Raw genomic sequence first — 17,098 nt, 5'->3', positions numbered from 1 at the left:
GTTATTACAATCTGCCCACCTCTATAGACTTCTGCTCAAGTGATGTTGCAGTGCTGTTCCTGAGCACTTCACTGCTGTAGCTTCAGTTCAGTAGACCACATCCCTCTTGAGCTGCAAATAGAATCTGTTTGATTTCATCATCAGTGCTGAGCTAAACAGGTTCCTTTTAAAGCTTTCCTTTTAAGCACAGAGATCTGAAAGGCTACTAAATATTGTTGATGTTGGGGTTGGTTTTTTTTTTTTTTGGTTGTGTGTTCTTTTTTTAAGACTACTGCAGAGACCTTCACTTAAGTTCTAGAAAAGATGGGTTGTGGCTGGGTTAAAAAATGGGTAAATCCTGTTAGTACATGTCCTGTTTAAACATTGTTTTGTTTTGTATAGTTTCTTGGGTTCACATAGCCACTGTGCTTTGGTAGAACTTAAATCTAGTCATAGTAGAAAGAGAATGGCACAAAACAATTTCTGTATTCCTGTGAGTTCCTGCATCTTTGAAATGAATATTTATGGCTTTTTAAAACCTTCTTGATTTTTGGCTTTGTTTTGGTTTTTTGTGGATTGCAGATGGTATGCTTGGGGGAAGTCTAGCTGGAAGGGCAGTGTCAGGGTAAGCTGCTCAGGGTTTCCTGGCTGGTGTTAGTGCATCTCTGAGCAGAAAGGCAACAGTGGATTTATGGATTGGAAGCCTTTTTGGTTGAAGGGAGATGTTTCTGGTGGCATGACTCTGCAGATAGTTTAGCACAGCATTGAAGCATTGACCTTTCTCTGTATAGCTGTGATCCTAATGGATTGGACTCCTTGCAGATCTCTGGGAACAAAAGTAAGAAAATACCACCCTGAGGCTCTCTCCCCTATTCCACTCTTTCTGGAGATATTCAGCTGCAGTGGTTCATCAGTCTGAAAATGTTCCTGGGAAAATAATGTGCATCTCATTTACCAACAGCTTTTTTTTCTTTCTTTCTTTCTTTCTTTTTTTTTTTTTTTTTTTTTTTTATGGAATGCTATGGTGCCCCCATGTACTCTAAGTTTTAAAGCAGGTGTTCCCCCCTGCAGGCTGGTGGTGCCAGTGGGAAAGGGTGTCTTTGTCAGGATTGCTTGTTATCCTCAAAACATCCACTTCTGTGCTTTTAAAAAGTCCTTTTACAGAGGATTTACCAAGCCAGTAGCTAAGATCTGAAGTGTGTGTGATGAGGACAGTGGTGCACTATGTGTGGCCATGTAATGTCTCATTGTGATGCTAGCTTGACAACCTTGTCAGAAGTTACTTAGCTGAAAAATTTAATCATATCAGCATAGGCCTTGCTGGAACATGTCTTAAAAAGCTGTGGCTTGGCATTACCTCTGCCTCTGTTCAGCTAGCAGGTTAGGAGCTCTGAAGTTCCTGCATCTAGTGAGATAAATTTGTTCTGAGACTTGTGCTGGTAGCAGTTTTCTCAAGAAAGGTGAATATTCTTCAGTGGGGAAGTTGGGGACAAGTGGATTTTTCCTCTAATGACTGCCAGCTGCTCCAGGGAGGGGTAGGGTGCATATAATTTTAATAGGAGCATATTTTGCAAAAGTATTAAAGATGATCATTATTCCATGCTTCAGCTCCCCATATCTTTTGCTCATTTGATCCTGTAATGAATGGTGCCCAGTTAATAAGCAGAACTATTCAGTAATGGTGCCAGGGTCCTTCAGATGACAGCCTTTCTCATTACACAGTTTTGGTTTCTGCTCAGACCATTGTGAATGGAATTCCTGTGGGAAAGCATTAAGTGGTCATGTAAGTCTTGAATTCTAACATGTGCAATCTTACTTGTCACTTCTTCTTTTACTGTGCTGAGCTGCAGTCTTAGAGTATGTACCACAAGAAGGTCCACTTAGTGGTACTGGACCCATCTGTGGGGAATCAGAGTAAGATTGTTAATATTTTCATAGCAGTGACTATTTCACTATTAATCTTGGAAAAAACAGTGCACTCAGTTTGTGTAATCATCATATAAGGCTTAAACCCCAAACAAAAAGTACAGAATCACTGCAGTGTGTGATCAGGTCTTGCTTTGCTAGTCTGATTGTACTTGTCATAGGAAAATAAGGAAAACTTGTGCTTAGGAAAATAAGATTTTAAAAATTAATCTACCTCCTTTTAATTAAATAGAAAGCAATGAAGCAGTGCTGCTTCAGTGCCCTTAAGAAACCTACAGAAAAGCATTACAAAATTCATCATTATCTGTGATTGTTCATGGACCTAAGCAGTTTTTGAAACAGCTTTTCTAGGAGTCCATTTGACTTTTTGTTCCTTCTGATTTTCAAGCTTTAAAAGGTGGTCTTCAAACAGGCCTTACATACTGAAGATGACCAAGAGCAGAGCAGAATGGTTGTGGAGTAGCAATGGTAAGAGATGTAGAGATGCCAGGTGGCACTTATTAATTTTGTGTCCCTAGGAAATATGTCAATCAGCACCCAAATTGGTATGTTTAATTTGAGCCATGAAATGAGGCATCTTGCCCCCACAGAATTGATTCTTTCTGAATGAAATTACGTGTCTATTACAATTCTGTCATTTCAGTTTGTAGACTGATTGTTGAAATAGTTTGATTAATAATCCTTTAGGATTATTTTAAAATTGCACTCAATTACTAAGCAGTTCATCAGAGTAGGAATTTTGCAGTAGGATGATTAACTAGAGTTCACTTTTTTATCAGCTGTTAAATCTCTTGTGAAGCTGAAAGGCTGGGTTTACTCATCAAGTGATCTTGAAGGTGTAATATGGGTTACTTTCTGCTTAAGGTTTAAAGAGTAAGGAGAGAGAACTTGGCTGACTGAGTGAAAGAGTTTTTGTGGGCCTCAATCTTACACAGATTTTCTGTAGGAAAATGCCAGATAATAATTATCTTTCCAACTTTATACCTAAAATACTAAATTGATTCATATAGATTGGTATAGAATCTCCTTCCTGGGTTGAACAAAGACTTCAAAATACTGGGCTACATAAATACTTGTGGGCTTAAACATTTCTGTTTGCATGATGGTTGTGGGTGAAGTTCATCCTGTTTAGTCCTTGTATAGAATTATTTAGCTGGAATTTAGAGGTTGCCTCTGGAATGTTCTTGCAGATGATTGGCAATGCTCCAGCTTAGGAAAGGGAAACTGCTAAGGAGTCTGTCATCAGCAGTTCAGCTACAAGAAGTCACTTGAGTGATCCCAAGTTCAATTAATCCAGAATATGAAACTATAACCTGCGTGTGTTTTGTCTGCATGCTGTGCAGTGCTTTGCAGTTATCCTAAAACTCTAAGCTCCAATAACTGATCAATGCAGAGATGCTGCTTCTAAATCTTCATTTTTGTTCTTGATTTTTCTCTGCTGCCAATCTAAGGAGATTGAGAAGACCACAGTGATCTCCTAGGTACTAATATTCTGCTCAAGTTGAATAATTCTTCTGGTTTTGAAGCAGCACTGTTGATATCAGGTGCCGTTTAGTAGGATATGCTTAATTTTGTTTTCCCTTTTATTTGGTATTGGGTTTGTCTGTGTTTCAGCTGCAGTGGTTGCCTTGAAAACCCCTTTGTAAAAAGAATGCAGAATGAAATTTTTTTTTTTTCACTTTTCCTGCTGTCTCTGTTACAGGAATTCCATGTCCTCTTTAAGAAAAGGAAGTAACGAAAATCGCAAGAGCATATTTTATACCTCTGAAGAGTGGGAATTGCTGGATCCATCCCCAAAAGATTTGGAGGACTCAATGGCCCTGGAGGAAAAGAGGAAACACCTGGCAGAAGGAAGTAAAGGTAGAAGTAGGAGGAAGGAAGGGGAGCACATGCTTTGCCTTCTTTAGCAATAGTGTTCAGTGTTATGTCTGTGTCCAGGAAATAAGTGGAAGCTTATCTTTTCTTCACAAGCCACATCCAGAGCTCTGTAAATTCTTTTTTAAAAAATACTTCCTTGTGGTGTGTTTGGGGTCCCCTACCATTCACGTGCAGTGGAATAAGTATGAGCTCTTGCTGTCCACTGCTTCAGGTCCTCTGAGCATGTTCCCACCTCGTGTTTTGTCACTTGAGTTGCAGCATGAGAGGATGAAGGGAAATGTTGAGGCGTTTGGTTGTTCAGTTGAGTGTCACCCACTGAAGCAGAATTGCCTGTGGACTCAGTGAATGTTATACATGTTATTTTGGCTTGCTTCTGAAATGGGTAAAGAAGTAGAGATGCATATGCAGTGATAGCTCATCTGTGCATTTTTAACTGGTTCTCACATTTGAGCGCTGTCTGCAATAACCTTGTGAAGACATTTTTACAGCTCCTTAAGAGCACTTCATCTCTTAAAACATCCTTCCCTCTAAGAAGGTTACATAAACAGAGGAGAATCTTCACACTGAATGCTTCTCAAAAGAACTTTATGCAATGCTATCTTAGTGATGTTTTTCTCTCATCCCTTTTGAGCTGTTAATTTTTTGAAGCGAGGTTTACTTTGGTGTGGTAAGGGCTACTTTCTTTTTACTGTAATGACTTGTAAAGTTCTCTTCACATCTTATTTCACAAGCATGAATTTATGATCTAAATCTTTTAACTGGGAGGGGGGAAGAGTTTGAGCTATATACTTTTCCCACCAAAGGAAGGAACTTGGAGTATGGGACCCATTTAATGAGACTCCACCGGGCTGTGTACACGCTGCTTGGAGCCCGATTTTAATGACCATATTTTTAAAAGGAAATCTGAATGCTTTGAAATGCCTTTTTATGAAGTGAACTGAACCAGAAGACATTGTTTTATGCAGGTCTGACTGGTTCAGCTTTTCCATTTGATTTTGGTCGCATTCCACACAAACCAAGGCGCCCCTTGAAGGACATGATCGGGTCAGGCAAAAACCGCAACAGCAGCGACGCTTCTCCAACAGAGTGGTGTTCTGGGAATGGCAACAAACTGGTCTCTGAACTGCAGCTGAAGTACCAGAGCCAGCAAGAAGAGTTGGAAAAGCTGAAGAAAGACCTTTTGAGCCAAAAGGTAATTAAGACTTCAGGCAGGGTGCACAAAAGCAAAAGGATCTGGCAGGTGGTGGTTGAGTTTACTCTTGAGTTTACTCACCACAGGGTGAGTTTACTCTTTTACTCATCTCACTGCATGAAGAGCTGGTTGGTTGGTCTAAAATAATGGTGCTAAATGAACCTTTGTTTACAAAAGCCATGAAACAAGAGAGACCAAATTATCTATCTGTTGATCATTAGATCCCTGAACAGAGCTTTCAGTTGTGCAGTGTTCATTAACTTGGTGTAGTCTGTCTTTCTTACGATCTGAAGCTTGCTTTCTCAGCCTATGCCAGGTTGCTGGCCAATAATCACACCTCCTTTCACCATCAGCACATGGGATTCCTGAGGAAGTTCTCCTTTCTAAATCCTTTTTTATTGCATTTGGGTTTTGTTTCATTTCATGGGGAATTGGCACTGAGGTATCTCTCTTTCTCATCATCTGTGTGAGTAATACTGCCCTCCTATAGTGTTCTTGCTTGAATGCCCTTAAAACTTGGATAATTTTTTTAAATACCTTGGGTTTAGTTACAAGAATTTTTCAAAATCTGTGGCTCATTCTAGGTGTGCCTCTGGTTTTCCAGGATTTTGTGAACTTTCAGATATATTACTCAGCATTCAGTTTCTCAGGAGTTCCATGAAACCAATTTCTATTTCTGTCCTTGTACTCCTAGTGTCAGTGAACAATTAAAAAAAAATTAAAATTGTAAAATTCCAGTTTTATTGTTAAGTATTGCAAATTTCTGCAGTTGAACTTACCATCCCACAGTGCCACAGTTTTAAACCATTATCCAGACATGGGAAGCAGCAAAAAAAAAAAAAAAAAATCCAGATTATTGGGGATTGTAAGTGAGGATTCTGCTCTTCTTGCTTTCTTAGTGTTTGTTATTCGTCAGGAATATCTTCTTACCTTCTTGTGGGAGGGTTTTGGTTTTGATTTTGTCAGGCTTTATTTTGCTTGTTTTGAATTCTTTTGGTTTTCTCCTTTCAATCGTTGGGCTTATTTTGTCTTGTTTTTTCAGGCTTAGCTTTTGGCGAGCTTCTAGTAGAACCTAAGGTGAACTCTTACAGTATTTCTTTTCCTTTAAATTTCACTTTGATTTACTTGCATGCAAAAGGCTTTGCTTCTTGAATATCATGGGAAGATCTCCTTCCAGTAAACACTCAAGTAGGGTTTTACTTTCTGTATAATTGGCTTAAAAGTCAGGTTCTCCTGTGCATGTCCACCTGTGAATCCCCAAGCAAAACACATGCACCTCTCTTGCAAGTTCCAGGTTCTATGTAATCCCATGCACAAAGATACTTGTCTTTTTTTAGTGTGAGGAAATTGAAGATGGAGACAGTAGAGATGTTAGTTGGGTGTGTTTCCAAAAAGGAGTTTTAGCTCAGCACATTTGATGCCATCTTTTTTTGCACAACATTTCTGACCACAGAAACTTCTTTCTGCCCTTGTGGCTCATCATTTAGTTACTGGGCTGATGCTGTAGAAACATATTACAAACAGCCCTCCCCAGACTCTTTTCAGCAAAACACCATATATTTGTGTTCTCCTTTTATTTTTGCTGCATCTATTAGGAAAGAGAGCACTTAATTATCTTTCCCTTTTTGTTTTGTTCATCTCCTTTTTTTTTTTTTTGTCTGAAGCCAAAAAATCACGTCATGTGTTTCCTTTCTTTCCTGAAAACACCACCCTGAACTCTGATAAAAGTGGATGATTCAGCTGCAAAACCCATTCCAAAGCCTTCTTTTGGTTGGTATCAGATTTCTGAGTTGTGAAGCTTAGAAACTTTATTACAGTCTTTCTCTCTTAACATTCTCAGGAGCTGGTGCGCCTTCTGCAGCAAAACAGTCCCGGTCATCCCAGTATGATAAATACTTCCCAAGCCGTCTTTGTGAGGGGATTCCCAAAGACAAACTAGAGCTTTTGCACCAAAAGGATGACCAGATTTTGGGTCTCAACAACCAGCTGGAAAGGTTAAACCTGGAAAAAGATAATCTCCAGCAGGAAGTCAAGAATCTGAAATACAAAGTTGGAGAACTGAATGAGCAGCTGGGCATGCTGATGGAAACGATTCAGGCTAAAGATGAAGTCATCATGAAGCTGTCTCGTCAGCTCAGTGAGTGTGAGGACACTACATCTTCTCAAAGTGGAGCTGTAAATTCTTCTGGGACCACCTGTACTAGTAAGGAACTGCAGGAACTGGACAGACTAAAAGTAAGAGCAATGTCTCTCTCTTGGTGCTTAGGGGACTGTCTGCTCCCTTTAATAACTACTTTCTAGTCTGCTGTTCTATTTGAGGAGGTCCCTACAGCAGTTCTCCAAGGTAGTCACCAGCTGAGGCTTTCTCTGCTTGGAATCCACCCTTGGAACTGTTACGTGGCAAAATAAACAGAACTTAGATACTTTGAGCTGGTCTGTACATCTATAGCACAGTGTCCCATACTTCCAGTGATTTAATCATTGGTGTGGAAGAGGAGTGATGTGAGAAGTAATCAAAGGAACAGGAAAAAGTAGGGTAAGAGGAAAATGGAGGAGCATGGAGGAAAAGAGTTGCTTTTTTTTTTTTTTAAACCCTTTTTTTCTTTTTTTAAATATGTGTGAGAAATTCTTAACTGTTACTGAAGTTACCTTGTTTGCTCTGAACAGGCTTGCTTAGATGTTGTGTCTTAAACAGGCTTTGCTGAAGTGTTGTATTACAAACTAACATTTCCAGGGATACAGAATACAGGTCATTTAAAATATTTACAGAAGTTCATAATTTTCTTTCCTATATGTGAATCTAGAAGCTTTTGGACAGTAAAGCTGAAACCAGTGGTCTTGGCAGAAAGAAATCCACAGCTTGTAGGTGCTGTCAAGTGTGGAAGTTGAGTTTTGTAACTGTTGGGATGGCACCAACAGTTCCCTCACCCTACAACCTCAGGTTTCAGAGGTAATATTTGTAGCCTGGAGCTGAGAAGATGAGGCAAGGAAGCTGATTGCCACAGATTTCTCTTTTTGTGTGGAGGCAGATGTCAGACCTGTGCTCCAACTGATGACTGGTAAGGGTAACCAAAACCCAAGGGGCTTTTTGCCCCCGTGTTTGCTGTTGCATGGTGTGTGCAGCACCAGGACCCCAGGGGTGCTGAGTGTGCAGGGTGCTGGTGGTGCAGCCTCGTGGGGCTCATGACAGCTTCTGCTGGGACTGCAGCACTGGAAGGGGTGCAGGTGAGGCACAGCACCACCCTGCACACCTTTGCTCTCATATTTGACATGTGTGCTTGACTGGCAAAGACTTAAAAATAATACTGAGCCTGGCATTCTTAATGACAAGTCTTAATAGCAGCTGCTTGTTCTGTAGTTGGAGGTATGCTTTCTCTGGTAGGCATTTACTTTTTGCAAAGTATTTTCATTAAAAATCCTTTTTTTAATTTATTTTTTTTATCAACAGGACAATCTTCAGGGTTACAAGACCCAGAATAAGTTTTTAAACAAGGAGATTTTGGAACTTTCAGCTCTACGAAGAAATGCAGAAGCGAGAGAGAGAGAATGGCAGGCAAAGGTCAGACTGACACCCTGTGTTCTTGTTGTGGCAATTTCTAAAGCAGTTTTCAAAACTTCATCTGTCAATCTCTCACGGAATGGAAATGGAAAGTCTTAAATGTATTAAATTTAAGGAAAACAAACAAACAAACAAAAAAAATCCCCCCAACCCAGTCCTTACAGACTCGTCTTTCAGAATGGATTCTTAAAAGAATTAATTGACTTAAAAATCATTTTAACCAGTGGAGCTTTTTCCTACCTTAGGAACACAGGCATTTGTATTACTGAAAAACATAGTTTTTCAGAGTTAAGGGTGTAATGTAATCTCACTGAAGTATGGAAAAGAGAGGACATGAAAGGATTTGGTATGTCACTGTGTAGAGCTTTCTCCTGAGCACGAGGGATGATTATGGCAATGTAAATGTAACTTTGGGAGTGTGCTTCTATACAGATAATTAAAGTGTAGAAAAACTGCAGGTAAATAATGAAGATCTCTGTTGCCTGGGGCCAGGAACATGCAGGCATTTATTTAGCTAAGGTAACATACCTATAGCTGTGGTTTAATAGGGTTTGCTTTTGGTTTTTTGGAAACATAGGGGCCATGTCTGAATGCTTTATTTTTGACACCAAGATGTGACTTTACAATTCCTAGATACTCTTACCTAACTCATACCTTCAAAGTTCCTGTTAAGTTCTTTTTGTCAAAGTATGTATAGAATAAAGGTGTTACTTTATAAGCTCAAATTTGTTGTTCATGCAGTGTCATGGCAAAGCTTGCTCAGATTTTCTGCATGTTTCTTTCCCAACTACTTTATGCACAGCATTTTGCAGTAAGGCAGTAAAATGCATGCATTGTTTTTATTTTCTGCATAAAAGTATCTGTGCTGCAAGAATGGGAAGGTAAAGCAGACTGTTTCATGCTTACAGGTTTCTAAGCAAAATGAGTGAATGAATGTTTAACCAGATTTTCAAAGAAGAGTAGTTCAGAGTTAGTTTCTGAAGACTTCTAACACTGGGTGTTGCTTTCTGCAGTATACTAGCTTGGAAGCCAAACTCTGTCAGATAGAAAGTAAATACTTGATCCTGCTTCAAGAAATGAAAACTCCTGTTTGTTCTGAGGAGCAGAGTCCTGCTCGTGAGGTCATCACACAGTTACTGGAAGATGCCTTGAAGGCAGAAACCAGTGAACAACCAGAACAAGCCTTCTTCAAACCACACCTGGTCAGGTAATTCCATCCAGTTAAGACACATGTTTGTGTACCTTGGCCAGTGGGCCTGATTCTCACACCAACTACCTGGAAAACAGGCAGGTTTTAATCTATTTCTTTTCATGAATAGCAATGCCATCACTAAATCCTTTGGGCTGTTGAAAAACAGTTATTTTATTTGAGATACAGCATAAAGCTCAGCACAAAATGTTGCTGTGCACCTACTGAAGGTGAGCCACTGAAGAGCTGAATTTATTTGAACTTGACCATGTTTGTAAATAAATTGCTTTAACTTTGTGGCAATATATATGCCACAAGTTTTTTTTTTTATATGGGATTATAAAAATAATTATTTAATAAAGGATATACTTTAGAAAAATGTTTAATAGTTCTTAAAGCTTGAAAACTATGGGGAGTGGCTTGAGGGATATTTGAAGCAACATTAGGTGGGAATTTGGGAGTTTTCGGGCTATTGAGCACATTTTTTTAATCCTTTTTTTCTCTTTTCCCCCCTCCATTTCAGTGAATACGATATATATGGTTTTCAGACTGTCCCAGAGGATGATGAGGAGGAGAAACTTGTAGCAAAATCACGAGCTTTGGACCTGAAGTCACTTTCTCTCAGTGAAAATCGAGAGATCTCAGCGGGAGTAAAATGGGAAAACTATCTGGCAAGCACAATGAACAGAGAGATGATGTGCTGTGTGGAGCTGAAGAACCTGATCCGCTCTGGAATCCCCCATGAGCACCGTTCCAAGATGTGGAAGTGGTGTGTCAATCTCCATGTGAAAAAGTTCAAGGACAGTGCTGTTCCTGGCTACTTCCAAACCTTGCTTCAAAACGCTCTGGAAAAGCAAAATCCGGCGTCCAAACAAATCGAGTTGGATCTCTTGAGGACTTTGCCCAACAACAAACATTATTCCTCCCCAACATCTGAGGGGATCCAGAAGCTGAGAAATGTGCTGCTGGCCTTCTCGTGGAGAAATCCTGATATAGGATATTGCCAAGGGCTCAACAGGTCAGATTTTGCAGATCCTAAGTAATAACTGTGCAGTGAAACCCTTCACAAGCCTCTCAGATCACGTTATTAGCCACCTGCTTTTGGACAGCCATTTGCCCTAGGGGTTGTCCCTTCACAGTTTTTAATATTTAAGTAAACAGATAACTATCACATCTTTGAAATCCAATAAAAATCATAAGACTGGGATCATGAACTTGCAGCTTGGCAGAAGAACAGGAACTGGGCTCCCATGTGAAATGAGCTAGTTTGTTTTACGTGGTGTTCCTGTCAATTACAGGGCATCCTTCTGCACTTGTGTGCAAGAATCTATTAGGGTTTTTTTAATTATCATTATTTTTACTTTTTTTAAAAAGCAAATATAAATACTTGGAAGCTTTTTGTACTGTTAAAGATGCAAATGTCAGCATTTCCCACGGGAGTCTTCCATCAGAACTGCAGTGGTTGACTGGTGATTCTCAGGTTAGAAGCTTAAGGAAACTTTGGGGTCTTTGCAGTTGGTGTTTGCTAAAATAGTTGTGGTACTTTGAGATCTGTAGTAAAGGAGGATATTATTAGAAGCAGGTGTGTTGTCTAACACCCTCCTTGTTGCCATGATATAATAGCATAGGCATCAATTTGTGCACCAATTTATGCACTAGAATAGGGCAAAAGACTTCTGAACTGGAGCAGGTTTATAATATGAAACAGCACTGATAAAAATACTTGAGTAGAGGCAGTGAGTAGATATAGCTGAGGTACTGAGTAGCAGTAGTGAATAATGTAGTCATGGGCAATCTGTTGCTGAGTATTCATCACTAGTGATTAGGTGCTGTAGGGAAATCTTGCATTTTTAATAATAATATTAATAATAATAATGTTGCTGGCATATCACAGGACATGTCTGTAGATGCTGCTGCAGTCTTGAAGCAACATATTTCTGGTGCCAAGGAGGTGTCAGAAATGCTTTTGCTAAATTTGAACTTTCTGTGCAGCATTATTTTCTCCTGGGACATCTTTGAATTTCATTTTTGGTTTTACTGTAAATAATTCTCTATTAGGATTTACTTGCAGAAGTTAAAAGCAAAATAAATATTTACTGCTTGCTATGGTTCTCTTAACCTTTTAGAGTGTGATCACCTTTTTAAACTGTAAAATCAGAAGCAGTTCATGTTGTTGCATCTTCTCCTGAATACAGAAATAAAACAAGTTAACTCTGAAAAATATATTGGAGGTTACCCTTCATACTCAAGCAGCAATCAGCAACATGAAGTTACTCTGATTTTATTGGGTTTTTTTTTCATAATGCTCATTGGAAACAGGAAAACCAGGAATGCTGCCGCTGGTTTGGTTTGGGTTTTTTTTTCCCTACTTCAAGAAACACTTCGAACAAATTTAGTCTTTGAAAACTTTTCAGACCTTTTCTTTTTCTTAAAAGACAATGGTAGACAGAGACAAAAATATTGCTTTTATTTATCTTAATGGATATAAAGCAAACACGCTGGCAAGGCTTTTTCTAAACTCACAACAATTTTGTGTGAAAGGCAAGAGTTATCTGTTCTGCTTTTCAAAAGTCTGGTAACTGGAGTTGTATACTTAGGACTTAGAGGGTTCTAATTATTTTGATGTAGTTCCTGGAAAAATGGCTCCTAGCAAATTTATCTGCTTTCTGATTTAACTGATTAAAATATTTGGCTTGGCTGAGAGGGCATCTCATTGCCCCCTCTGAAACTTCCTTGACAGTTTTGCTCTGGAGTGCATTTATCTCTGCTGAGCAGAAGCAGTCTTTATTCTGATGTATTTTGTGATAATAATCTTTTTTCTCTGCAAATAAACCCTCTTTTCAGATTGGTAGCAATTGCCCTTCTGTACTTGGAACAGGAAGATGCTTTTTGGTGTCTGGTAACAATAGTGGAAGTTTTCATGCCTCGTGACTACTACACGAAGACACTGCTGGGCTCTCAGGTTTGTGCTCCACCAGAATAAAGCCTGGCCCTGAAAACTGCAGCCAGGAAAAAGCTTTACCCTGAAACTGCTCTGTCTGGGGGCTGGGCCTGGCCGAGGATTGGGTATAACACTGAAATAACTGCTCAGCAATCTGCTTGGAACTCCAGTTTTTAACCTCTCCCCTGACTATTAGCTTTGCAGTATTGTCTGGGCTGATTTATCACTTCTGTCCTCAAAATTTAGTGGGTGGGGAAATGGGGCAGGGGGGACACAGGTGGTTATGGGCTCCCTGAGAGAATGGGAGTGAGGATGCATTTTGCAAGCAGTATACACTATAGCACTCCTCTGCTTCCAAGCCACACTCTGCTCCCTCCTGCCTCCTCCCTCCCAGTCTTTCCCAGCTTGTTCTTTGCTCTGATGCTCCTGCACCAGTGCAGCACAACATCTACAAAAGGTTTTGTCAGCAGGGGTGGTGTGTATTGGGTTGATGTAGCTTACAAGTGTTAATTAGACAGTCCTAGGTCTCCTGGTTATCTCTGGAAAACCTTCACATAAAGATTGGTAACAGCCCTGCTTTAAATTACGTCTGTATTGGAAAATGTAGGAGCAATAATGCCATTTTTTTTTTTTTATCTCCTTAGGTTGATCAGCGAGTATTCAAGGATTTAATGAGTGAGAAGCTTCCCCGACTGCATGCTCATTTTGAACAGTACAAAGTTGACTACACCCTCATCACTTTCAACTGGTTTCTGGTGGTATTTGTGGACAGCGTGGTTAGTGACATCCTTTTTAAAATCTGGGACTCCTTCCTATACGAGGGACCAAAGGTGAAGTGAATGAGCCATCTTTCTTCAGGTGTTCCCTGGTAACAAAATACTGTGGTGTTACTGAGTGCAGGGTGGGGGAAGATGGTTTCACAAGAAGAATCCTTTCAGTTAAACTCACCAGTAGGAAAAAGAGGAGAAAATGTGCATAAACAACCAGACAAAACAGTTTCCACTTTATCTGTGTTCTGCAAGTTAAAAGCTTGAGTTATATGAAAGAATTCTTAACACGAGGTATTTTCCTTTCACCAAACATTATTTTTTTTACCTCTGAAAAATAAAGCTGTAAGCAGTGCTCTTTACTCCTGTGTAGTGCTGTCAATCAGGTTGAAGTAATCCAGTCAGAATGAGAGAGACTCTTATAAAGAAGAAAGTGTTAGTGAAGGAGGCAGAAGTTAAAAGTACAGGAAAGATGTAAAAACTAGCAGTAACCCAGTGTAATGTTTGGCTTGTCTCTGCAGCAGCTCTTTGTTTTATTTCTGCAGACAAGCTGTGATTTTTCTGGGCTCCTATCTCAAAAATTAAGAGTAGGGGTGAAAGGATTTTGATCTGTTTCTTGTGACATTGCTGTGCAATAAAATCATTGCAAGTAAAAAATCAGCAGGTTCAAGCACCACACTGAAATAGCTGGAGTAGGCAGTTAAGCAATTGGAGAGAACAGGGGTTTAAGTAGACAAGCACTGTGTGTTAGTTAGGGTTCTTGTTGGCCTCACCCCTGCATTCTAATATGCTGTGGTGGTTTGGTTGTTTGTTCACTCAAATTTAAGTTTTAAGCATAGTGACATTTTGTGAAGACACCCAGCTGCAGGCTAAGTTCAGAACTCAGTGAAGCTTTTGCAGAATTAAGGAAAATAATGCTTTTCCCAGCCCATGCCTTAGCTGACTGATGAACTAGTACCAGCAGTTTCTTCACCATCAGTCCTCCAGTCTGCTAGGAAAATTCAAGGCATGGAGGAACAGCCTGTTTAAAAAGCAAAACTCAATTTGGGCTCTGCAGTAACTCAGTAAGTGCATTCACCAGGCCCAGCAGTCTTTGTTCTGGAACTGCATTAGGAACTCAAGACTTAAAAGCATTTATATGCCATAAACCCAAATTATATTCTGGGTAGTGCTGCAGAGCTCCCTGTCTTGGTTACAGGCCACAACAGGAATTTTTCCCAGCTTTTGGAAGTGAGGAGCTGGGCAGGGGAGAGAGGGGTGGAGTGTGTGGTTATAGAGCTCGGATGCAGCCGGGAGGGAAGACTTTGTACCAGATAATAATGAGAATCCTATATTCTGTTCTTAGAATGTACCAACCATTTTATGTATTTTTATCAGGTAATATTCCGATTTGCCCTGGCACTTTTTAAGTACAAAGAAGAGGAAATCCTAAAGCTGCAGGATTCCATGTCCATTTTCAAGTACCTTCGCTACTTCACTCGCACGATACTTGATGCTCGGTGGGTAACTCAGACTTGTGTGGGATTGAAAGGCATGGAAGAAGTCTGCTGTGAGGTTTTTTGTTGTTTTGTTGTCATCTAGGTCTTAATTTAGATGTAAAGCAACTCGAGATGAAACTACTTAGGTTTCTTCTGAGCAGTTTCTCTAACAGACGAAAGCACAAGTAGCGAATGCATAGTTGTCCATTTTTGGGGTGTGATTGAGTTGACTTTGCCAAGTTGTTTCTCTCATTTAGCAGTTAGATCATGGTAGCAGCACTTAGGAGTTTCAGCCATAGGTGAATCCCTGCATTGTGGATACAGCTTAGCTTGTAAATAAAACCACATCCTGGCTCAAATACTACTAAAAACATGAGCTATGACCCACCAGGTTCTTAGTGATGTGGCTAATGCCACCTAACTCCAGCTACATCTTAAGATGAGAAGCAGAGAATAAATAGATATTGGATACTCTGCTGTTTTTTCAGGCCTTGCATAGGAATTACAGTTTGTAAATTACAGTCTAATGTTTTAGGTTCCTGGTTTCAAGAGGAAAAACAGGAAAAGTCATGCTTTTAGTCAGGATTAGTGCTTGTTTTGTGCAGATAGTGAAACTCACTCAATTTTAATTGAGTACAGAATCATATACTGGAATCTGAGGGGTTTGGTTTTGCTGTAATAAATTCCATATGAGCTAAAGCTTGTACTTTGGCTCCTACTGCAAGAGCTATTTGTTGGTTTTACTTCCTGGACTTCAGTTTTGACTGAAGAGAAGTTAAAACTGAGTCAAGTTGCTCTGTGCTTAAAAGGGGTTGCTGGGACTGATGAAGGGGGAATGTTCTGCACCCAAATTATATGGTCAAAGTCTTAATAACAGATGATGTTTCCTCTGCTGGAAACTCTCAAAAAACTCTTGAGGGGGAGTTGGAGATGGTGCTTTTTTTTATTTTAGTGTTCCCCCTTTGATTTGAAAAATGCTGGACAGTTGTACTCAGCTGTTTGTGACCAAAATAAATGCTGACTCTGATTCCAAACCTGGAAGTGACAGAGATGGGGAAAAATGGTCCACATATTTTTAACAAAAAAAAAAAATTAAACAAATGTGTGGATGTTTATCATCTATAAACAGGCTATTTTGGAGCTTATTATCAAACGTGTAACATCTAATACCAGTAGTACCACTATCACCAGAAACAAAAGGCTGCTAAAGAAAAGGACAAAAATTTTTTTTTTTGCTTTTAACTAATTTGAACAAAATTTTTTTATTTAATCAAAGCTGCAGATTTTGGTTGCCTTCTGATTTCCAGTTATTTAAAGGAAATGATGGGCTTATCTCTCTTGGCTAGACTTTCTGGTGTTGAAATAACCTATTTTGGATAAGTCTGACATTGCTGGAAGACAGCTCAGTGTTAAAAAACTGAGCTAGGTGGTGATGTGAGCTGAGGTGAAGACAGAATTCAGTGCATCACAGATACTCTACAACACAAATTCATTAAGTGTTGGTCTGTAGGTTTCTCTTTTATTAGGATTTTCAAAGTCTGAGTTGAAAGTAGTCATGGAGTGCCACCCAGGGGATATGAATTTGCCTGCAGGTACTGACAGGGTGTGATTCCAACCACCTGGTGGTTTCTTAGCCTACCATTTTTGTACAAGGTTTGCAGCATAAAAATATAAACAGTGCAAAAGCATGCAGAATGATGTCTCCACTGATATGGACAAAAAGTCACCTTATTGTAGAGGAAAAATTGAAAAAGATTATTTTTATATAGATTTCATGGGACATCCTGAATGGGTTAGAGAGTGAATTTGCTCACAGTTTTTAGGTTTAAGCTCTCTAGTGGAGAAAATTCCCTATAGACATCCATAATCATCTTCTAGGTTATAGGATGTCATAGTTAGGTTTTTTTTACATTTCATCTTTTCTGCAGATGAAAGTTTTGTTCCATAGCATGTTGTACACAGAGAAGCTGTTGGGAATGTGTTCTGTTTATAAATAGCAGGAAATCGTTCTTGGTCACTCAAAAAAAAAAAAAGAAAAAAGAAAAAAAGAAAAATATATGGGGAGCATAGCCTTAAATAACTGAATAAATGTTCCTAATATTTGAGTTCATCTGATAATGAGTATATGATGTCTCAGCTTTGGAATAAGCTAAATTCCAGTTCCTCTCTTTCCCCTAGGAAATGATGAT

At 39.4% G+C, this 17,098-nt stretch overlaps 1 protein-coding gene across 1 annotated transcript in view; it reads left to right on the top strand.

Annotated features, from left to right (window-relative positions):
* Positions 1-17,098, top strand: part of TBC1D2B (TBC1 domain family member 2B) — a 35,021-nt gene that overhangs the window by 13,114 nt on the left and 4,809 nt on the right. Inside the window, 10 exon segments of the mRNA XM_030457269.1 lie at positions 3,608-3,765; positions 4,749-4,975; positions 6,816-6,842; positions 6,845-7,210; positions 8,424-8,534; positions 9,548-9,741; positions 10,247-10,741; positions 12,568-12,685; positions 13,309-13,494; positions 14,809-14,930. Coding sequence (XP_030313129.1) covers positions 3,608-3,765; positions 4,749-4,975; positions 6,816-6,842; positions 6,845-7,210; positions 8,424-8,534; positions 9,548-9,741; positions 10,247-10,741; positions 12,568-12,685; positions 13,309-13,494; positions 14,809-14,930 — 2,004 coding nt within the window.

This window comes from Calypte anna, chromosome 10, assembly GCF_003957555.1.
Source record: "Calypte anna isolate BGI_N300 chromosome 10, bCalAnn1_v1.p, whole genome shotgun sequence".
NCBI lineage: Eukaryota > Metazoa > Chordata > Aves > Apodiformes > Trochilidae > Calypte > Calypte anna.
This window is presented reverse-complemented; position numbering and strand designations above follow the sequence as displayed.